This window comes from Acipenser ruthenus, chromosome 38 (assembly GCF_902713425.1).
Source record: "Acipenser ruthenus chromosome 38, fAciRut3.2 maternal haplotype, whole genome shotgun sequence".
Lineage (NCBI taxonomy): Eukaryota > Metazoa > Chordata > Actinopteri > Acipenseriformes > Acipenseridae > Acipenser > Acipenser ruthenus.
This window is the reverse complement of record NC_081226.1, coordinates 5924819-5948740: the sequence shown is the minus strand read 5'-3', so window position 1 is coordinate 5948740 and position 23922 is coordinate 5924819. Positions and strand designations below refer to the sequence as shown.

The window sequence follows — 23922 nt, the reverse complement described above, 5'->3', positions numbered from 1 at the left end:
TTGAAAGACCGTTTCAAGAGATATTGTCACAATGTTTAGCAACTGCTATTGCAAAGATATAATGGTCGAAAAGCGTAGTTTAACACAGAAACAAAGTTGAAACTGTAACTATAGCGACACGATCATCAGTAGTACACAGGGCTCCACCACCTGAGTTGGCGCCGCCACCACCTGAGAGAGCGCCGCCGCCTGAGAGAGCGCCGCCGCCTGAAAGAGCACCGCCGCCTGAGAGAGCGCCGCAACCACCTGAGAGAGCGCCGCCGCCTGAGAGAGCGCCGCAACCACCTGAGAGAGCGCCTCCGCATGAGAGAGCACCGCCACCTGAGAGAGCGCCGCCACCACCTGAGAGAGCGCCTCCGCATGAGAGAGCACCGCCACCTGAGAGAGCCCCACCACCACCTGAGAGAGCGCCGCCGCCTGAGAGAGCGCCGCCACCACCTGAGAGAGCACCGCCACCTGAGAGAGCGCCGCCGCATGAGAGAGCGCCGCCACCACCTGAGAGAGCGCCGCCGCATGAGAGAGCGCCGCCGCTTAAGAGAGCACCGCAACCTGAGAGCGCGCCACCACCACCTGAGAGAGCGCCGCCGCATGAGAGAGCGCCGCCGCCTGAGAGAGCGCCGCCATCGCCTGAGAGAGCGCCGCCACCACCTGAGAGCGCCGCCGCCTGAGAGAGCACTGCCACCTGAGAGAGCACTGCCACCTGAGAGAGCGCAGCCGCCTGAGAGAGCACCGCCGCATGAGAGAGCGCCGCCGCCTGAGAGAGCACCGCCGCCACCTGAGAGAGCACCGCCACCTGAGAGAGCGCCGCCGCCTGAGAGAGCGCCGCCGCCTGAGAGAGCGCCGCCGCCTGAGAGAGCGCCGCCACCACCTGAGAGAGCGCCGCCACCACCTGAGAGAATGCCGCCGCCAGAGAGAGCGCCGCCGCCTGAGAGAGCGCCGCCACCACCTGAGAGAGCGCCGCCACCACCTGAGAGAATGCCGCCGCCAGAGAGAGCACCGCCGCCTGAGAGAGCACCGCCGCCTGAGAGAGCACCGCCGCCTGAGAGAGCGCTGCCACGTGAGAGAGCACCGCCGCCGCCTGAGAGAGCGCCACCACCACCTGAGAGAGCGCCGCCGCCTGAGAGAGCGCCGCCACCACCTGAGAGAGCGCCACCGCCTGAGAGCGCCGCCGCCTGAGAGAGCGCTGCCACCTGAGAGCGTCGCCGCCTGAGAGAGCGCCACCACCACCTGAGAGAGTGCCGCCACCTGAGAGAGCGCCGCCACCACCTGAGAGAGCGCCGCCACCACCTCAGAGAGTGCTGCCGCCTGAGAGAGCGCCACCACCACCTGAGAAAGCGCCGACGCATGAGAGAGCGCCGCCACCACCTCAGAGAGTGCTGCCGCCTGAGAGAGCGCCACCACCACCTGAGAAAGCGCCGACGCATGAGAGAGCGCCGCCACCACCTCAGAGAGTGCTGCCGCCTGAGAGAGCGCCACCACCACCTGAGAGAGCGCCGCCACCACCTGAGAGAGCGCCGCCGCCTGAGAGATCACCGCCGCCTGAGAGAGCACCGCCACCTGAGAGAGCACCACCACCTGAGAGAACGCCGCCAGCACCTGAGAGAGCGCCACCGCCTGAGAGAGCGCCACCGCCTGAGAGATCCCTTGTTGCCTGAGGGTGCCCCTGTCCCTGTGGCTGTGCGAGCTATCCTGCACGCATGGTGCGCTCTGGCCCCTGTCATTGGCTGTTGGTTGTGTGTGCCCATTGGTCCCAGTGTGCAGCTGAGGACCAATGGGATAGCTGTTCACTCCGGCACCCGATTAGCATAAAGGGGGGAGCTAAGTTATAAAAGGGGGGCGTTGCACGCTGATTGTGTTGTTCCAGGGCAAGCTGCTAGAGCAATGAGTTTTGTAGGGTGCTTCGAGTTAACATAAATAAAGCTTTGAACCTGAAAGCGGCGTGTTGTCTTCTTCTGTTCTGCTTCCTGCGTGAAACGCTACACTATGTTATACAATACAATTGTACTTTCACAGATACCATCGTACCTTGTTCCAAAATCCAGTGGTACATAGGGTTCCGTTCTAACAGTATTGTTGCAATAGAAACAAACGGATAATTGAACAGTTTTCAAAGAAGCAGAGGGCAGGATATTAATCAGAGAGTATCAAACAATATTTTTAAAATACGCTGACATCAAGACCATTCCCAACAATGCTTGCAGATTTGTCTTTTTTTTTTACATACATATCATACCGCAAATAGTTAACGATTCCTGCTTTTGTATATATTATATGGAAACGTAAGCGCATTAAATAATACTGCCTTTACAAATGTAATGATGATTAAATGGTTTATTTAGAACGCAATTTCAATGTATTCATTATTTGAAATACATAAATAAAATGGGCATATTACATGTTACGACATTGACGACTTCACCTGTGCGGGATCAGTGCATCAACGTGAGGGCTTGGAAATTGCGTCACTGTAGAGGCGGAGTTATAAGGGTAGCAGGCTTGGGGTGTCAGGCGTGTGTCGTGCGTCTTGCAAATATACACTGTTGGCATAAATCACAATAAGAGGAGGACTTTATTATCACTGTCACCTGCAGTGCACACAGGGTCCATGTGATAGTTTTTGAAAGTCAGTCTCCATGCATGCAGGGTTCACGTGATAAGTTTGAAAGTCAGTCTCCATGCATGCAGGGTCCACGTGATACGTTTGAAAACTTAGGGTCTCCAGGTATTTTCAATTTGAGCCTGCAGGCATAGATCAGGCTTGAGTAGACGGGTTACAACAATGGAGAGCTGCATGCCCATCTTCTGTCTCACTGTCCTGCTTCTGCACTCACCAGCCAGTAAGTTCCACGCTGTTGTTTCTTTACAGCTTTTTAATGAAGTCGGTTATTTATTCTGAGACAGGGAGTCCGGTTCAGTGGTCCAGGGACTGAGTGACTTGGTGGGTACAACTGCCCATTAGGATGCTTTCCTTTCAAGGCTGTTTTTATTGATTGATTTATTGAGTTTGTTAACTGGGATAGAACTGTAGAGGTATAGATTCTGGAGGCTGGGTTCCACCTGCAAACCTGCCTAAACCCAGCCTAGGTGAGGGGATACTGGTGTTCATGTGGACACAGTAACTTCTCAATGCAGTAAAATGGGATCTAAAATACTGAGTATATTTTGTGCAAGTTGAATTTGTTTCACTGTAAAGAAAGTCCCTGCTCAAGCACAGTGTATTTCCAGCTGTGTTGCATTGCAGAAATAACACTTCATGGTGCCACGGCTGTGTCTGCTGGTGAGCCTGCAACTTCACAAAGATGTAACTTCTAGATTATAGTGTGTTAATCTATCAGAATAGTCAGGCAGTGCTGCTGTTGAACTGAAGAACAAGTTGTACTGCAGCAGTTTAAAATGTTAAAAATTGAATTGTAACATTGAGACCAATTTGTTTAAGCTGAATTATATCTGATGCCCCTGTAATTTAAGTGGTCTATTATTAAGTTGTATTTATTATCATTATTATTATTATTATTATTATTATTATTATTATTATTATTATTATTTTACATGGTGAATGATAATTTTATTATAAACGTCAGTGTTTTACAGTCTTATTTTTCACGGTGCTGGCGCACGACCCGTCTACATTATGTCTTATGGGGTTCATTTGTATATCTTGTATTGCTGTAATTTTCTCACTGCTGCTTCCTCAAATTGTCGCTTTTGTGTATTGATTTGTTTTGTTGATGGAGTTGCATCCCAGTGAGATTTGTCTGATTGGTAACATTTTGAAATCAATCAAAAGCGTGTGATCAGATACAGTACTGGAACGGAAAAAAACAGAGCTCCTCTGCTCATGTTTGCCTATGCCCTGGTTATTCAGTGTGTGTTTGTGATTGATAGATAGATGTTTAATTTTATGACGGACAACGTCAAGTTTAATTAACACGCTGGATGAGATTAAAAAAAATGTTTTAAGGGATCTTACACATCCATCTAATTATGTAATTCTATCCTTCAGATATCGCATGTGTAATGTGCGGTGTAATCTTGTGTGCTTGTATATCAGTGATCTCGGAGCTGCTGGTTTTATTCACCCAGGTGCAGATGTTGGGTTTATTTCTAGCAGAGAGCTGTGTCAGGGTTCTATAATCATCAATGTGGAAGAATAATATTGGAAATGTACAGGAAAATGTGAAAACAAAAATAAATAAATAAATAAATAAATAAACATTATACTGCTGGATCCGTTTATAAAATGACAGAGGAAATGTTGGTTAATAGAGTGTAAATATATAAAGATAAAACGTCAGGTAGGCGAGGTTGTGTAAAGAGATATTTCTGCTCGTATTAAGGTTTGATTTCTCTCAAATCAGCACTACGAGGGAAGATGAAATAATCTTTACTTCACATTATAGTATTTATTAAATGTCCCCAAATATAAATATGAATATTTCCCAATATACTTTTATTTTTCCAGCCATAGTTTTGTTTTCAGCATTTAAAATATGGTAAGAATCTAATGTTACTGCTGATAACTTTCTGCATCGTTGTTTGTTTCTACACACAGCAGCTCCTTTCTACCTGAACAATATGCGTGTTATAACAACAGTATATGAGCAGGGAAGTGTTTAGTATAAGTTACTGCTTAATCAAAACTAATAATAATAATAATAATAATAATAATAATAATAATAATAACACATTGTACCGTTACAGTACCTATATAATAATCTCTGTCTCTCATAATGTAAATGCAGTTTTACAGATCCACAACAGATTTCATCTATAAATGACTGAATAAGGCTGCCTTCACAAATACATAATTTCACATAATTTAAATAAAAGACCTTGTTAAAAAAAATTTTGAAGTCAAGCTTATTCAATCAGGCAGGACAGAAGAGGCGGAGGGGTAGCGCTATACATAAGAAATAGCCTTGAAGCCCAGGTGTTAAATCAGGACAAAGAAAACAATGCAGAATCAATATGGGTCAGAATAATGGACACAAATTCAAAGGGCATAATAATAGGAGCATGCTATAGACCGCCAAATTCAGACGCTGAGCAAAATAATCTGTTATACAATGACATTCGAAATGCGTGTAGAAAAGGAGAAGCCATACTAATGGGGGATTTCAACTTCCCCTGTATAAAATGGGAAAACCCAATGGGGGGCACGACGGACGAAATTGAAATGGTGGAAATGACAAATGACTGCTTCCTAACGCAATTTGTCAAGGCACCGACTAGAGGGGAGGCATGCCTTGACTTAGTCTTTTCAAATAATGAAGACAGAATAACTAAAACAGAGGTCAGAGAGCCATTGGCAAACTCAGACCACAACATGGTCTCATTTGAAATATTTTTTAAAACCCCAAAAGTAATGACTAAAGCTAAGGTTTACAATTTTAGAAAAGCAAACTACGAAGGTATGAAACAGAGACTAACAGAAGTAGATTGGAGTAAAATAGAGAAAACATCCACAGAAAAAGAGTGGCTGTTTTTTAAAAATGTAGTACTAGAGGCACAAAACAATTACATCCCAAAAGTAGACAAATCTAAATCTAAAACAAAATGGCCAAAATGGTTTAATAGATCAATTAAAAAAAATATTCAGCGAAAAAAGGCACTTTACAGAGCGTTTAAAAGGGACCAAAAACAAAGCACACAGAAAGAGTACTTGGAACTGCAAACACAAGTCAAAAAGGAAGTTAGAAAGGCCAAGAGAGAGATAGAAATCAATATTGCTAAGGGGGCTAAAACCAATTCCAAAATGTTTTTCCAATATTATAACAGCAAGAGAACATTCAAAGAGGAGGTTAAATGTCTAAGAGACACAAATGGCAAAATCATAGATGAAGAAAAAAAAAATAGCAAATATATTAAATGATTACTTTTCACAGGTTTTTACAAAGGAGGACACGGACAACATGCCCCACATGTCGACCTGTTCCTATCCAGTTTTAAATAACTTTAGCATAACAGAGGCAGAAGTGTTAAAGGGACTAGGAGCTCTTAAAATAAACAAATCCCCTGGGCCGGATGAGATCCTCCCAATAGTTCTCAAAGAAATGAAAGAAGTTATTTACAAACCGCTAACCAAGATCATGCAACAGTCTCTTGACACAGGGGTTGTACCAACAGACTGGAAAATAGCAAATGTAATACCAATCCACAAAAAGGGAGACAAAACCGAACCAGGTAACTACAGACCAATAAGCCTGACTTCTATTATATGTAAACTTATGGAAACTATAATAAGATCCAAAATGGAAAATTACTTATATGGTAACAATATCCTGGGAGACAGCCAGCATGGTTTTAGGAAAGGGAGATCATGTCTAACTAACCTACTTGACTTTTTTGAGGATGCAACATTGAAAATGGATAACTGCAAAGCATACGACATGGTTTATTTAGATTTCCAGAAAGCTTTTGACAAAGTCCCGCATAAAAGATTAATTCTCAAACTGAACGCAGTAGGGATTCAAGGAAATGCATGCACATGGATTAGGCAGTGGTTAACAGGTAGAAAACAGAAAGTACTGATTAGAGGAGAAACCTCGAAATGGAGTGAGGTAACCAGTGGTGTACCACAGGGATCAGTATTAGGTCCTCTGCTAACCAACTGGGGAGTTGGTTCCAACCAACAGGGTCTGGAACCAACTCCCCAGTAATGTTGTTGAAGCTGACACCCTGGGATCCTTCAAGAAGCTGCTTGATGAGATTCTGGGATCAATAAGCTACTAACAACCAAACGAGCAAGATGGGCTGAATGGCCTCCTCTCGTTTGTAAACTTTCTTATGTTCTTATGTTCTTAATCATTTAGAGATGAAATCTGTTGCATTTCAATTGTAATATTTTTATACAAGTATATTTTTACGTGCTATTATTATTATTATTATTATTATTATTATTATTATTATTATTATTATTATTATTAGTAGTAGTAGTAGTAGTAGTAGTCTTAGTAGTAGTATTAAACCAATTAACATTTGTACATATAATATATTATTTGTTGCTTTATACATTCACCCATGGACTTGGTTATTTGATAAATTGACCGATCTCCAGGAATCTTTTATACTATACTAAAACAATGAAACATCATGTAGAAAATGACATAGAGATCTGATAGACCCATCAGCCCCAGGACTATTTTGTGTTTTTCCAAGGCAGTATAATGTTTAAATATTTTTTTGTTAAATCATTTTCATATTTTCCTGTACATTTCCAATATTATTCTTCCACATTGATGATTAAGAACCCTGACACAGCTCTCTGCTAGAAATAAACCCAACATCTGCCTGGGTGAATAAAACCAGCAGCTCCGAGATCACTGATATACAAGCACACAAGATTACACTGTACATTACACATGCCAGATTGAAAAGAGAGAATTACGTAATTACCAGAAACCATATTTTGCTTTTACTTCAGATACATTTCTTATATTGGTATATCTATATTTAAAAAAAAAAAAAGCCGGAATGTTACCCAGGTACAGTTGAATTTAGGTTTTACGACTGATTTGAAGAAATTGTGACTGGCTAATCTGACTAGCTGACAAAAATTACATTTAGCTGAAGATTTTCAACTGGCGTTTTAAACTTAAATGTGGCAATGCAAAAACACAACAAAATAGTGCAACACATATGAATGTATTCTGAATGTTTGAATTATTTTTAATTATATCAGCAATGCTATTAGCAAGGTGCAAACCACTGTTCTAAGGGTTTGACTAGCCCGGTTGTTAAACATTTTCAAATCTGGAAATTACAAGCAGCATATCCACCGGTATTGTTAATTATCTACACCTTCAGCCCCATGCCCATGATTTCATTTTTATTTTATTTAACCTTTATTTATCCAGGTGTGTCAGTTGAGAACAAATTCTCATTTACAATAACGACCTGGCCAAGAGGTTCACACTACAGCAGTAAGAAAAAAAAACAAAAAAAAAAACAATTAAATTTGATAAAATCACACAATTCTCAAGCACAAATATCGGTCAGCAAAGATTTTATTGCATTGTCATACAGTTATTACAGAACAAAAGTTCCTACATATTTAAATGCTTACCTGAAAACGGTAAATACTAAACTGTAGAATATCTAGTTTTTTTATGTCCATCTTTTAAACACATTCTATTTTCATCATCAGTGAATTCTCAAACAAAATAAAAATAAAAAAACATAAATAAATGTAAAAATAACAACAGACACGTGAAAGATTCCCTTTTGTCCTGACCTGGACAGAGCGATATTAAATAGTTCCGATCTGTGACGCAGTGTCTTTTTGGTTGAAGCAAACCAAACCAGCTGCCAGGTTAAGAGATTTAATGTAACAGGTAGAGCGTCAATAACTAAAGGCAAACGTTTGCTGTATTTATTTTAATAAAAATATGTGCAGCCCATTTACACTGTTATTTCAGAAATGGGATTTTTCACTGGGAACTACATATTACACAGAAATGGGTACATTTCACGGAAATTGTGAAATCTGCATTTCACGGAAATTGTGAAAGCCTCAGTCCTGAAGATCGTTGGTATGTTTCAACCGTCGAAGGCACGAAAAGCTTTGATCTCAGCAGCAGCTTTAGAAGCCAGGATAGCAAGGTTCTTATATGAGATCATTAGCGCCGCGCTTTTATGCAGGACGCAGAGTGTAACTGCAACTAAACATGGTTTTTCACCACGCTGTGCACGTGTTTCTTTAGCTGAAAAACGACATTATAATTGGCATTGCACATACGGGACATGTCTTCGGTTTGACCCATCTCTTATCTTTAAAATAATAACCCTATTGAAAGACCGTTTCAAGAGATATTGTCACAATGTTTAGCAACTGCTATTGCAAAGATATAATGGTCGAAAAGCGTAGTTTAACACAGAAACAAAGTTGAAACTGTAACTATAGCGACACGATCATCAGTAGTACTCAGGGCTCCAACACCTGTTTGACCACTGGCACCAAATGTGACACCTGATCCAAAATATGAATGATACCTGATATATCGAGTGACACCTGATCCAGAATATGAATGATACCTGATACCAATATCGAGTGACACCTGATCCAGAATATGAATGATACCTGATACCAATATCTGATGACATCAGTGAACTTGACTCACTTTCTTCTCTTTAAAGGCGGTGATGATCTGAGGCTGGTGAATGGAGGCAGTCCCTGTGCTGGGAGAGTGGAGATTCTTCATGCGGGACAGTGGGGGACAGTTTGTGATGATGAGTGGGATATAGAGGATGCAGGAGTTGTGTGTAAACAGCTGGGCTGCGGATCGGCTCTTTCAGCACCAGGCGGGGCTCACTTCGGAGCCGGTTCTGGTCCAATCTGGCTGGATGAGGTTTCCTGCAGGGGTTCTGAGTCAGCTCTGCGGGACTGTGGATCTGGAGGGTGGGGAGTGAGTAACTGTGATCACGGTGAAGACGCTGGAGTGATCTGTTCAGGTAGGAAACACTTAAATATAAATCTCTTGGGCTATGAAGAGTTTGGACAAAACATTAGAACCACCTTCCATCTGTAGCACACATGTTTTAAATGGGCCGCGCATCACATGACCGGTTTCTTTTCTTTTTTTAAATGGCATCCCTGACCTGTATTGTGCAATGTAAAAAGCGGGCTCTCCCTGTTGCAAATCACAATGGGCAAGATAGGGCTGGGGGTTATCAATTGTTTTGCAGGTGCTTCCATATTTTCTATTTTTTTTCCTTTCAAAAACATTTAATTGCCATGGTGTAAACTGTAGCAATGTGGATAATTGTTGTAAAATTGCTTGAACAGTAGGGGTGAATATCGTATTCCTTCGAATTTAAAACACACTTTTTAAACCATTTTTTTTATAAAAAAAAAAAATAGTCTGCATCATAAATTCGAGTACAGTATAATGATGCGTGCAGTAAAATCACCAACAAAAAACAACACTACTTGAGTACACAAGCAGCAATGTGACTGACTGACGAGAAAAGACGAACAAAGACGGCACTGACCGATCTAGAATCATCCGTGACATAGAGCAGCCATTTTCTAAGAAGCGTCATTATTATTATTATTATTATTATTATTTATTTCTTAGCAGACGCCCTTATCCAGGGCGACTTACAATATACCACATTATTTTTACATACAATTACATTATTATTATTTTTTACATACAATGACCCATTTATACAGTTGGGTTTTTACTGGAGCAATCTAGGTAAAGTACCTTGCTCAAGGGTACAGCAGCAGTGTCCCCCACTGGGGATTGAACCCACAACCCTCCGGTCAAGAGTCCAGAGCCTTAACCACTACTCCACACTGCTGCCCTATTATCTTATCTTAATGAAGAATTAGTAGCTTTTACAATTTCAGCGTTTCGTTATTAGGCTCAGTTTTAACAAACAGTACCAGCTTGGACAGATCGGAAATGCTGACCAGACCCCTGTATTTTCCGACATGCTAAGCAATACCACAGTTCACAAATTGAGAGAAAAACATGTGTGAGTAATCACGAGTAGAAATGAGAAGCACCACATCACTGTAATTATGTGTGATAGCAGACGGTTGCAAACTGCTTCCATATGTGTAATTGAGGTTGTGTCTTTGTAAATTCATTTGATGTTTTATTTTTTCCTCAAATTGAGGGTGGGAAATTGTGCTGCGTCTTAAAATTCGAGGGCGTCTTAAATGTGAAAGAATACGCTATCTATATTACACCAACATACACACAATCTACTCTGGCAAGTCTTCATTCCAGTTCTCACATTGTGTCCTTCCCTCACCTCTACAATTGAGTACCAATCAATGGCAATTAGTTTCCTCAGCGAGTGTTTTATAAGCCGACTGGAAGCGGATTTTCCTCTCATCCAGGACGCTGTCGTTTTTACTGCCGTGTTGATGTACCGAGGCCAGAATCTTAAATTATCTTTCAGCTGTACCTGAAGAATATCCTGTAACACAAAACTGAAACTGAGCTTTCTGAAAAAAAAAAATAATTCTAGAAAATCTGCACACACAAATTTATTTGAAAATATTCAGAACCCCCTTCAATACTTAGATCCACAAACAAGGCTGTCGTTATACACGTGTGTTGGCTGTTTGATTAGTCAATAAAATATACAAACAAATAAAACATTTCATTGTATTACCTGTTCACCAGAAAACAGGGATTGTGACCCTTTTGTCTTCTCCAGATCCACACAACGTTGTGGTATCTGAACCCAGTATAAAATGCATGTTTCAGGAAAATAATGTAGGATTCTCACATTGTTTCATTCTTCTTATGAACTGGAATATGATACTAGACAATGAATGATAACATATAAGGGCAAGGGCAATTTATTTATTTACAGAGTTTCAACCTCTTTAAATAGATGTACAAATAACCCTCACTACTTTTTGTAATAGGCCGTTATAACAGTTTGCCTGCAGGATCTTGGCAGAGGTTAGTGCTGCAATGTGTCCGCTAGGTGGCACCAAAACACTGTTCAAAGTTTTTACATTCCAAAGGTCAGACTAATGCATCCTGTTTAGCTGCATTAATTGCTGCATTGATTAGTGAAAAAAGAGAAATAATTAGGCTTCCTCTGCATGTGATCAAAACCTTTTGTTATCCTCCTCACTCAACAGCTTCCTCATTAGAAAGTATCAGAACTCCCTCACATCTTTTTTCTGATATGGCAGGGCAGCTTGCTGATCTTGTCGAAACCACAATACAAATTCACTCTGTTGTTAATATGAGCTAATCTTATATTGCTGCTCTTTCAACTAAGCTCAATGTCCTTTGGATAGGACAGGAAGTGTGTTGTTTGAATAAACAAAGACAGAAACTGACGTTTTAAATTACCAATCCCACACTGCTACTTGTCACTAATGACGGTTTTGCTCATTTCACATCTATAGACTACTGCACTGTGGCAGCATAAACTGTTCACTGCTCTGTATATATATATAAAAGAAGCATGACTACAAACAAAACAGGAATAGGCAGGTCTTCATTTTGTTGCTTAATAATGGATCATCTAAAAGCCTTTCAGTCAGTATGTGATTGCAACACAATATGAAAATGAACCAGAGAGATAAGTGAATCAGACTTGTCAGGTGCCCAGAGTTTTATAATGACGGAAATAAAGATGTTTAGGTGGCAGCCTTACTGACAGGATCCTTTATTGCTCTCTTGAACTCTCTGATTCAAAATATGTCGTCTTGCTATCTTGCTACATCAATGGCATATTATTTACTTTTAATTTAATATATTTGAATTACCATGTCATGTTCGTATGAGGTTCAGTGAAAGAACTAACTGAATAATAATATTCAGATGTTTTCCAAGGTGTAGTTTGTTATTGACTGTTAACTGTTGTTGCTTTGCTCCCAGAGTCTAATGTCTGCAGTTTTGTGATTTCAGGACATAGAGCAGTGCGGTTAAGTGGTGGCAGTGATCTCTGCTCTGGGAGAGTTGAAGTACAGCATGTAGAGACCTGGGGAACGGTCTGTGATGCTGACTTTGACTGGCAGGATGCAGAGGTTGTCTGTCGGGAGCTGAAGTGTGGAATTCCTAAAGAGGTGCTGGGAGGAGCCCCTTTTGGAGATGGGCAGGGTACAGTCTGGTTCGAGGAGATGCAGTGCCAGGGAAAGGAGCCCCACATCAGTAGGTGTTTGACTTCAGCCAGCAAGAAGCAGAGCTGCACACACAGGAACGACGTGGGCCTCGTCTGTTTCGGTGAGTCTTTAACTTTGTTTATTTACCCGGGGCCATAAATATTATGGGTGGATATCAAGCAAGTCATTTAGACAAATGTTTCAACGAGAATTCTGTATCAAAGTTTTTACAACGTGGGCTCTGTGATTTTGCTTTAGGAGGCTCAAGTGTAAAAGAAAGTAAGACATGCAAACTGAAAACTTTTTTTAACCAGACAGCATGTTTATATTACCCCTGTACAGCCTCATTACATTGGTTATCAGTGTGTGAATGGCCTTGCTCTGCCTTATCTGTCTGAACTGCTCTCTCTTTACATCCCTATCCACACTGCATTCTCCTGACACAGGGCGCTTGCAATTCCTTAGCAAAGGGAGAAAGAGCCTTTTCCTATTATCCTCCTAACCTAACCTATTTGGAACTCTCTGCTGGCCTCAGTCAGATTTCTCTTTAAACTGTTTTGTGAGTTGTGAGCTGCTCTGAGGAGTTGTCTTGGTGTTGCTGCTATTGTTTTAAATTGAAAATATATATTTTTACTGTGCTTCTTTTAAAACTGCACAAAGGAGACCTATACAACTAATGGAAGCTCACACCAGGACATATGGAAAGTAATAAATACAGGGAAGCTCAGGGTGCTGAATAGCATTTGAAATGTTTCTCCCCTGGACAATGTTCATACGGGAATAGGTTTTGCAGCATTGTGAGAGGTAAATGCCTGCCTAAATTACATGGTAGACTATTTTTATAAATAAAATGCCATTTGAAACTGTAATAAACATCCTGTGTACATCCAATACAATCTCAAGAAGCTTAGCATACAATAAAGCATTTTTATATGCATTGGATACAATGGAGCCATTACTTTCAATAGAAATTGACCAGCTTGATACCGCTAGCTGAATGCTGCTTCATTTTTGGCAAGCCTGTTGTTGATCATATACCCGAGGGTGTGAGGGATTGGGTTGTTCTAGATGAGTGTCACTCTTCAGAAGTCTGTAATTAAATGAATACTGATGCATAACTATTAGAAAGCTAAAGAAATGCATGCCCACCAATCATGCCCTTGCAGCCAATATTACAAGACCATAGCAACCCTTTTGTGATTGATAGCTAGAGTAAAGCAAACCCCATGTCCTGGTTCTCTGCTTGTGCTGTGCCCTGCTCACACTCTGCTGCCCTGTGTGCAGGGTACACTGAGTACAGGCTGGTGGGTGGCCCGGACTCCTGTTCTGGTCGAGTGGAGCTGCAGTACGATGGTCAGTGGGGGACGGTCTGCGATCGCTATTGGGATCTACAGGACGCCACAGTTCTCTGCAAGCAGTTGAATTGTGGGTACGCTGTATCAGTCCTGGGGCAGGCCTGGTTTGGTCAAGGCAGCGGTGATGTACGGGCTGATATATTCGACTGTGATGGCAGTGAGACACACATATCAAATTGCTCCATCTCTGCATGGGGACGAGGTGCCTGCACTCATAGCAATGATGCAGGAGTGAATTGTTCAGGTGAGTAGTAATCACTCTAATGGGTGGAAGATTGAATAGGTAACTTAACATCCTATCTGCTAAACATATCTCGGTATTCTAGGTATTCAGATCTTCTACTGCCATCTGGTGGAATTGTAAATGAAATCAATTTACTGTTACAGTATTTTTTTATACCCATTAGTATTGATTAATTGTTCCCATATTTGGGGTGTATTAGATGTGTGCAGTTTATGATATTTTATACATTATGTATGCATACAAATAAAGCAAACGGTCCCACATTTAAGCTTATATAGTTTGAAATGCTATTTACACTTTTAATTAAGTTCTCAATTATCCATGTTGGTTCTGAGTTCTAAAGCACAAATACCATAATGAGTTTATTCATTTCTCTATAAAGCTAAATCTCTGAATAGCTTTGAGCTTGCTCCAGGTGGAAGAACAGACAGTGCCCAAACAACAGAATTACTCTGAAACCATGTTTATGTTTTAACTGATTCAACATACAAGATAACAAACTGTAGACTGATGTAGAAGCTGTAGATGAGGTAAATAATGGTGCTGTTCCTTCAGCTCTGACGTGTTTCATTCTCCCCCTGCTTACTCTTATTATCTTCAGGTCCATTGCTAACAGCACAAGCAGGTCGAGTCAGGCCTCTACCAAGTAAATGCAACACCAGTAATGAAGGGACCACGTTCTGCTCAGGTTAGTGCATTTCAAACTCTTGTGTTAATAAGTTATATCAATGTGACTATACTGACATTACTGCCTGACATTACTACAGTCTGTGACAAGGATTCTTATTTGAAAATCGGCATGCATTATCATAGGGTTATTATTTATATTATTACTAACTGATTCTGTGCCTAAGCTGCAGTGATTGTGTTATTGATGTGTGCTTGTGATTCTGTCCCCCTAGATCACACGGCCCTCAGGCTGGTTGGGGGAGGAGGTGCCTGCGCTGGGAGGGTGGAGGTTTATCACAACGGCTCCTGGGGGACGGTCTGCGATGACTCCTGGGACCTGGCAGATGCTGAGGTGGTGTGTAAGCAGCTCCAGTGTGGGACGGCACTCAACGCCTCAGTGTCAGCCTCCTTCGGCCAGGGGACCGGACCCATCTGGCTGGACGAGCTGCGCTGTCAGGGGAACGAATCGACTCTGTGGGAGTGTGCCTCAGGAGGGTGGGGGCAACACAACTGCAGACACAAGGAGGACGCGGGAGTCGTGTGTTCAGGTACAGGACTGTAATAACTTACCATGCCTAACCAGCCCGCTGCCAGCCCCCCAAAAAATAAATGCAAAATTCTCATTTAGTATGCTGATGTATCAGTCACTACTGTGCCATCTTACTACTGTGACTCTGTATATGTTACACATGACTCTGTGAATCATACCCTTACACTTCAATTCAATAACTGTACCAATAGAAAGCTGCAGCAAAGTAATCACACAAACAAAATTCATTTTGTGTCTTCATACATGCACAGGAAATGAAACTACAGGCTATGCTCATTAAAAATACATTCACTGTATGCACATGTAATAATGTAAATTTGACACACAAATTGACTCTGCTAGATAACCTCAAGTTGCTTCACAATTGAGTAAGCGCTTCTCCAGATAAATGTAAAATAGATGAAGACGGGTAATTGGTTTTAAAAGAAAGGGAAAAGGAAGGAATATAAATGAAAACATAAACGCACAACAATGGTTTTAAAATGTTTTACTTGAGCTGTTTGTATTTATTCATTATGATTGCATTTGTACTTACTTTCATTGCAATTTGTTTAACATTTCCAATAATTAAGAAATGTACCAAGGAGTATGTATGCTCGCCTCCACCGGGCAGGGGGTAGTTCATCCATTTCATGATTTCACTTTTACTGAAAATCTTTTAATGAAGCAGAAGTTTTGTAATCTGGAATGTCTACATGCATCTTGCTAACGTATTTCTATTGTTTGTGACACAGAGTTCAAGAAGCTGAGACTGTCTCGGGGCTGTTCTGGACTGGCAGAGGTTTTCTACAATGGCACCTGGGGCAGCGTCTGCTATAACGGCATGGATAAAAACACGGTTAAGATGATATGCCGTGAGGTCAACTGTGGAGAGAGTTCTGAAATATCAATGCCACTTCCAGCATCTAGCACTGTGCGCAAGTGGCTTGATAATGTTGAATGCAGAAGGCATGACTCTACACTGTGGCAGTGTCCATCTTCACCCTGGGGTCAAAACGACTGCTGGATCAATGAGGTGGCTGAGATTGACTGCAAAGGTAAAGATCTCTCTCTGTTTTTCTTCTGCTGGTGACCTAATGGCTCAGCAGCTAAACAGCACCCGAAAGACCACAGCTTTAAATCCTGTTCCAGTGATAACCGGAACATGCCTCCCCGAACACCAGCAATACAACGTGAGGTTGTGTTATTGGAGGCAGTGCTCTTTCTAAGAGGGGTCTAGTTGATGTCTCCAACCCTGGAGCAGCAGATACTGAGCCCCGACCAAACTCACTGTAATACCCACCACACTGGAGAGGCCAGAGCAGGGCTGTGCTCAGCTACAGTGTTATTTGTTAATTGATTTAGTTATTTAATCAGGATTAATGCACTACGTATTCCAGCTTGTAAACTCATTCCTTCAGTATGAGTTTACAAGATGAAACTTTAGGGGTACAAGTTGGCATACTGCACCTGTGAGCTTCCCTGTGGACATGTCTCCACTATACTCACCACCAAGAGACAAAATATACCCATGCTTTAGCAGTGTGAATAAAACACAATTTTTTTGTTTGTTTTTAGCAGTGGAAAAGAAGCCAACTGTCTCCAGCATACCCAAGACCTGCTCTGAAGACCTCACTCAGGAGCACTGCTCAGGTGGGTTTGTATTTCATTGACTTGACCCTTGAATTATTAGATTCATTCTAACTGATATCACACATAGAAATATGCAATTGTAAAAGTAATGCATACAATTAGTCATTTTACAGAGACATACTGTATTAAGTACAGGTAGGGAAGGGTATCCAAACATGTCAAAGATGTCTTATTCCTACACAGTTGTGAATTATTACCTGTTTACCGTTCATTTGAGATAAATTTGTAATTTATTGTAAAATGCAGTGCTGATTAAAATTAGCAGTCTCATAGTTTCCAATAGTAAAGAGACTACAAAGCAGGACAACTCATAACAGACTGTGGCGGAGTGTCCCGCCCCTATGTATTATTATTTGTATTTTTGTTTGCGGCGCAGTTAAAAGCACCGCGTCTTTTATTATTTATAATTTAAAACCCCGTGAGGATGCATGACTGATCAGCTACTGATTATTTAACTAGCTGACAGTCATGCATCCTTACCAAATGCGTGCAGACTGTGGCCGAGGGGTAATAAGATAATTAACAGCTAGTTAACCCCTCAGCCAGAGTATAAGAACCTGCAGCTGCCCGTGCTGCGGGGTGGAATGTACAGAGGAGAGTACGGGGAGAGAGCGAGAGCGAGGAAACATAACGACATTTAAAAATGACTGCTAAACAGTCTTTGTTTATTCGTTTGGCCCTTGTGCCTTTTTGTTTTGTGTTTTGTTCATTGTTTAAATCTTTTGTTTTTGTTTATTTGATTAATTAAATACGCTGAATGCAGTAGCATTCAGCTTCACCTGCCCATCCATTGTTTCGTTTCTGTACTTCCTGGTCCGTGACGTCACCACACCTCACCACTGCGAGCCAGACTGTCACATATGGTGTCCTGCGAGGGACAAACAACGCCTCCAAGAGCTGGACCAGGACAGAAAAGTGCGTTTTTGTTTGTTCGTTTTTTTTCTCTCAAATTAAATAATGGGAAGAAGGAGGAAACAGCAGCAGCAAGTGCAACAGCGCAGGGCAGGTCGCAAGTCCCGTCGGGTCTCTGCTGTGCTGGACGTCTGCCTCACCTGTCTGAGGGGTGAGGAATGGTGCTTTGCCGTTGGTGAGGTTGGGCATGTAGCACCCGACCAACCCCCTCCATGGCAGGTGAGGGAATAGCCTGAACATCCTGCGCCCATGTGGGAGGAGGATGGCCCAGAGCAGGAAGCGGAGGATGAGGGGTCGGTCCGTCCACAGCCCAAGAGGGGGAAGGCCGAGTGTCCACAGCCCAAGGCTCCACTAGGTGAGCCTGAGAGGGATATCGTGGACGCCCTCCCTGCTGTGATCAACCTCCTGTGGGCAAGAGATGGGGAGCGCTGGTAGGCCTGGGAACAGAATCACCACCCAGCATCCCTCCCAGAAATCGCAGCCATGGTGCTCAACTACCTGGCTGCAGATATGGGAGGGGCCCCGCTGCTGTTTCCAGCGCCAGAGGGAGAGGAGCCATCGCTGCCTTCTCCAGCGCCAGAGGGAGAAGAGTCATCGCTGCCTTCTCCAGCGCCAGAGGGAGAAGAGTCATCGCTGCCTTCTCCAGTGCCAGAGGGAGAAGAGTCATCGCTGCCTTCTCCAGCGCCAGAGGGAGAAGAGTCATCGCTGCCTTCTCCAGTGCCAGAGGGAGAAGAGTCATCACTGCCTTCTCCAGCGCCAGAGGGAGAAGGGTCATCGCTGCCTTCTCCAGCTCTGTCTCCACCACCACCAGGAGCAGAGCAGCAGGAGCTGCCTCTGTCTCCACCACCACCAGGAGCAGAGCAGCAGGAGCTGCCTCTGTCTCCACCACCACCAGGAGCAGAGCAGCAGGAGCTGCCTCTGTCTCCACCACCACCAGGAGCAGAGCAGCAGGAGCTGCCTCTGTCTCCACCACCACCAGGAGCAGAGCAGCAGGAGCTGCTTCTGTCTCCACCACCGCCAGGAGCAGAGCAGCAAGAGCTGCCTCTACCTCCGCCACCTCCACCAGCAGAGGGTGAATGCTTGCTGGTTCTGCCTCAACCGCTGTGGGAGGATTGCTTGCCCCTCCCACCTCCACCAGCAGAGGGTGAATACCTGCTGGTTCCGCCTCAACCGCTGTGGGAGGATTGCTTGCCCCTCCCACCTCCACCAGCAGAGGGTGAATTCCTGCTGGTTCCGCCTCAACCGCTGTGGGAGGATTGCTTGCCCCTCCCACCTCCACCAGCAAAGGGTGAATACCTGCTGGTTCCACATCCACCGTCATGGGAAGGACTGCTCCTGCCCTGCCTCGCACCGCCCAAGGATGCCTGCTTTGCACCGCCCAAGGATGCCTGCCTTGCTTCGCCCAAGGATGCCTGCCTCACTTCGCCCAAGGATGCCTGCTTCGCACCGCCCAAGGATGCCTGCTCCGCATCGCCTGGGGCTGCCTGATGCTCCGCATCACCTGGGGCTGCCTGTTGCTCTGCATCGCCTGGGGCTGCCTGTTGCTCCGCATCGCCTGGGGCTGCCTGTTGCTCCGCATCGCCTGGGGCTGCCTGTTGCTCCGCATCGCCTGGAGAGCCACCAGTTACATGGTACGAGGGAGAAGTGGAGCTCCCGCTGCCGCCTCCATGGCCAGGGGCTCCTCTCCCGAGTTCGCCTCCCGACGGTCCGCTGCTGCTTCCGTCGCCTCCCGACGGTCCGCTGCTGCTGCCGTCGCCTCCCGAGGGTCCGCTGCTGCTGTCGTCGCCTGCCGAGGGTCTGCAGCTGCTGTGGTCGCCTCCCGAGGGTCCTGTTTTGTCTGAGGTCGCTACCAGTCCTGCCGTGCGGCAGGAAATACTGTGGCTGGAGCCCCATGAAGGGGAGCTGCCGGTAACGGAAAAGGGGGGAGAGGTCAGAAGACCAGCTCCCCCAGCCGCACTTTCACGGCAGGAAATACTGTGGCTGGAGCCCCATGAAGGGCAACTGCCAGCCATGAAGAAGGGGGGGGGAGGTCAGGAGACCAGCTCCCCCCGCAACAATTTCGCTGCAGGAGAAAGGGTGGCCGGAGCCCCACGGAGGGGAGCTGCCGGCCATGAAGAAGGGGGGGCAGGTCTGGAGACCACCCCCAAAAAATTTTTGGCCAGAGGAGCCGGCCTGTGCGCGGGCCATCGGAACGCTACGGCTGTTTGGGTGGGAGGGGAGATGCTCTGTTGTGTTTGAACTTCCCTCTGGCTACTATGATGTGGAGAACAGTGAGGGGAACCCCATCCAAGGTAAGGGGGAAAGGAGTCTACAGTGGGGAGGGATTGGGAGGGCCCCTCAGATATCCTGCCCTGCTTCAGCACAGCACACCCTACTGCCCCAGGAGCAGCACGCTGTGGGGTAGCCTGTAACTGCCCCACTCCCACCTCTTCCAGCAGGTGTCACTACCAGGCAGTGGAGTTTGAGAAGTTCTGAATCTCTCAGAAAACACCCATGGCACTCTAATCACACCCATTGCTTAAACCAATCCCTGACCCCAGATCTGTGTGAACCCTCCCACTGTGTAAACCCAACCAGTCCCTGATTGTGCGTGTGTCTTTGGCAGGTTTTCCCCTCACTCCCCCTGGAGAGGAGAGTGCCCGGGCCGCACTGCCCCCTGAAGAAGGACCCGCTGCACTGGAGCCCCCTAGAGTTCTTGATCTGTAAGAGCGCCATTAACTGTAAACCTGCCAGACAGTTTCACTGCAGTTCCAGCCTTCCTCTGGGATTTCACTGTGAAACTCCATTGGCTGAATATTTAACAGGCTTCTCATAAAAGTGCTTCATGTAAAAAATGAATGTTGTTGCCCGTTATGCTGCAAAATTGCATCTTGTTACAAACAAGCTGCTTAAATTAAATCAGTAAACATGTCTCAAATGCTAATAGAACTTTGAAAGAAATTAAGAAATTATATTTTCCCTAGAAAAATAAATCGTTGCTTTCTCAAAGATCAGTATTATGTTAAAGAAAAATCCACTGGTTTTGGCAACTAAAATAACTGAAACAGTTCAGAAATGTAACTAATAGCCAGTGGGTGGGTGTTTTCAATGTTTTGGGGGAACACTTTGTTATAACAATGATTTATGTATCCCCCACCTCCATCACCCATCACAATTTTAAAGGTATAAGCCTACACAGACTTCCAAATGTATCCAACAATATTTTCACAAGTTATAAGGTTATAATGTGTACAGGAAAATTGGTTGTCAGTCTGCTATAAGAAATTCTCAATGCTAGAGAAAGACATAAGAATATATCTGGCATCTTATTAAAACCAGAAAACGTATTTTAATTCAATATTTTACTGTGAAATTCCCCATTAGTTGATTCTGACTCTGTTAAGGTGTAGCTGGGGAGTAATCAGATACTAGTGTCTGGGAATAGTGCATTAAAATTATTAAAAATAAATAAATATTGTCTGAATAAAAAGTAATCGGTATATTTTGTATCCTTTTTTCTAGCAATGTCTCTCCTTGTCTGGCTTTCTTTTAAATCCAGTCCATAGTCTTTAAATACAGATTGTGTTTTAATAGGGGTCTGTGTTCCCTCTTTCAGCCTGTAATTGTGGTGGTGTGCAGTGTTGAAAGTGATCTGGTTTCAAAATGGATTGTTTTGAAAGTCTATAGTAAAGTTTGGACTTTGAAAATGTTCTGTGACCCAACTTTTGGCAGTTACCCTGTTTGTAATTCATTTAGAGCTTGTTATACAGAATAAATACACATTTAAATGTGTTTATTTTATTATTTTAATATGTCTGTTCTGCTTCAATGTACCCTTTCTAAGTGTATAGCATTTCTTGCAGAGTGTGCAATGGCTTGAAGGCTGTATTTAAAGAATAAAATCTCATTTAACATCTGGCCCATGCCATGTGTTTTTATTGTAAAATGTTTTCATGTAATAAACTGAATTGATTTAAACTGTTTAATGATGTACAAATTAGCAGAAATGAGAAATGTGGATTCACAGATGTATTTTTTAAAATGATATCACATTGTCTTTAAAAAAAAATAATGTAGAGACAAAACGTTTCAGACAAGGAAATATTTATTATCTCAAGAAAACATACCAGAAACAGAAGCAGTTTCTTTGCAGACAATGTACTTGTTTCTACAACATATGAGGCTTGATCCATAAAATCTAGCAAGAGTCTAAGCAACTTTTAAAAGTTTGGGCACATTTTTCAAACAGCTTGAAATTGGGAACGAAATCGTAAATTCTGGACATTGATAAGATTGCTGCTGGCTTTTATAGTTCAGGACCACTGTTAAATAAAGTAAAAGAAAGTATAAAGTAAAACAAGATATAAGATCCCATTGAAACGCATTGTACTTTCCTGCCTTCTTCAGTATCGTTTGAAATTAATTTCATTGTAATGAATATATAGTACTTCTCCACACCCCCAAGGGGTTTCACCAAAGCTGGTGTTGCTAAAACTGGAAACTCCCCCCCCCAAAAGAAACATGTACAAGTAATAAGCTTTATACTTGTGTGTTACTCAGACAAATGGTCATCTTCATTACTGGTACTCAACTATACTTGTTACAAAGAACACCCATGATGATTTCTAATGAAAACCCAACGTTCCATTCAAATAGATAGATGTGATTAATATGTTAAGTAAACTAGGGCAGGGTTTCCCAATCCTGATCCTCGGGGACCCCCTGTGTCTGCTGCTTTTCATTCCAACTGAGTTCTCAATTACTTAATCAAACCCTTAATTGAACTAATCATGTCCTTAATTAGACCTTTTTAATTGTTCTCAGCTCCTCAAAACTTGCAGATTTAAAGTTCCTGTATAGTTTAAAAACTATACAGGAACTGTTTAAAAACTGAAAACAATTTTAAAAAAAGGTCTAATTTTAATTTAATTAAACTGATTGCCAGAAAAAAAAAGTTACCTGGTTAAACATGGGCTTTAGTTTCTTATAATTTTGTCTCTGGGTTTGTGTTTTAAATAATGGATGAATAACCGTAGTGGTAACATTCATGGCTTACTATACAGCTGCCCTTGTGCTGTTATTATCTTACAAAAGCACTGCATTGTCATTAGAGATCATTTGTTTAGGGACGTCATGGACCATTTGCAATTCAAACATGGGGAAAGCATAGTGAAGTGCAAACTTTCACTTTGAAATTGATACTTAGAGGAATGATCGTTGGGCACCTCCCCAAAAAGCCCCATCTTTTAAATCCCAGGAAGGAGTCATTTGTGAACTGTTCCTTTTGCAGGATCTACGATGCATTCTCTACATTTTATCTGGGATCAGATGGACTCATTCACTGTCACAAGGTAGACAAGGTGGGTGCTGCTGTCTCTCTAGATGTATATGTAGGGTTGAAAACAGAGACGATTGAATAAAGATCATTTCTAGATTATCTATTACATATCTGGCCAAAAGGTTTGCATCACGTAGAATTTTAGAATAGAGTCTTCATTTTTTTTTTTTAAGAAAATTATATATATATATATATATATATATATATATATATATATATATATATATAACCCTGTGTATGTGTGTGTGTGTGTGTATATATATAGAGAGAGAGAGAGAGAGGGGCTGGAGAGCAACGAGACTGAGCTGTGAGGAGAGACAGATAGATTTTGGATTGAGCTAGAATTAAAAATACCAAACGCAAGTATTAGTTTCCCGACTAATAAATACTAGCGACATGGTTATCTATTTCAGTGCACGAGGCATCTACTCGGAGTATGGATATAACTGAATGAATAGAGCACAGTTTGTATGCTGCGTACCGCATTACTGTTACATTCTATACACGTCAGCTGTATATATTAAGTAAAGATCTCCGTTTTTACGAAGTACATTGATGTGTGTGAGGATTAATCAGAGACTGACATTGTGAAAGGCAGCCGCGACTGTAATGCTCACTGAACATAGCTGCTTGGAATCCTGTTTGGCGCCGAGTAACTGA

At 42.9% G+C, this 23922-nt stretch overlaps 1 protein-coding gene across 2 annotated transcripts; it reads left to right on the top strand.

Moving 5' to 3' along the window:
- The first annotated feature begins 2565 nt into the window (after nucleotides 1–2565).
- Nucleotides 2566–21838, top strand: LOC131706939 (scavenger receptor cysteine-rich type 1 protein M130-like). 2 transcript variants are annotated; one of them, XM_059008896.1, is made up of 9 exons: nucleotides 2566–2837; nucleotides 9136–9450; nucleotides 12390–12704; nucleotides 13868–14182; nucleotides 14784–14870; nucleotides 15085–15399; nucleotides 16136–16438; nucleotides 16959–17033; nucleotides 20551–21838. In XM_059008896.1, the coding sequence occupies exons 1-9, from the start codon at nucleotides 2780–2782 to the stop codon at nucleotides 20649–20651; spliced, it is 1884 nt and encodes a 627-aa protein (XP_058864879.1). In that variant the 5' UTR covers nucleotides 2566–2779; the 3' UTR covers nucleotides 20652–21838. The 2 variants fall into 2 exon arrangements, with proteins under 2 accessions (XP_058864879.1, XP_058864878.1); XM_059008895.1 differs by having other exon boundaries at nucleotides 12360–12704.
- The last annotated feature ends 2084 nt before the right edge of the window (nucleotides 21839–23922 follow it).

Bases quoted from the DNA above. Each gene is read 5' to 3' on its own strand.
- LOC131706939 (XM_059008895.1), top strand. From the start codon at position 2,780: ATGGAGAGCTGCATGCCCATCTTCTGTCTCACTGTCCTGCTTCTGCAC. The intron at 9,451-12,359 runs GTAGGAAACACT...CTTTGCTCCCAG, and splicing joins CGCTGGAGTGATCTGTTCAG to AGTCTAATGTCTGCAGTTTT. The intron at 14,183-14,783 runs GTGAGTAGTAAT...TATTATCTTCAG, and splicing joins TGCAGGAGTGAATTGTTCAG to GTCCATTGCTAACAGCACAA.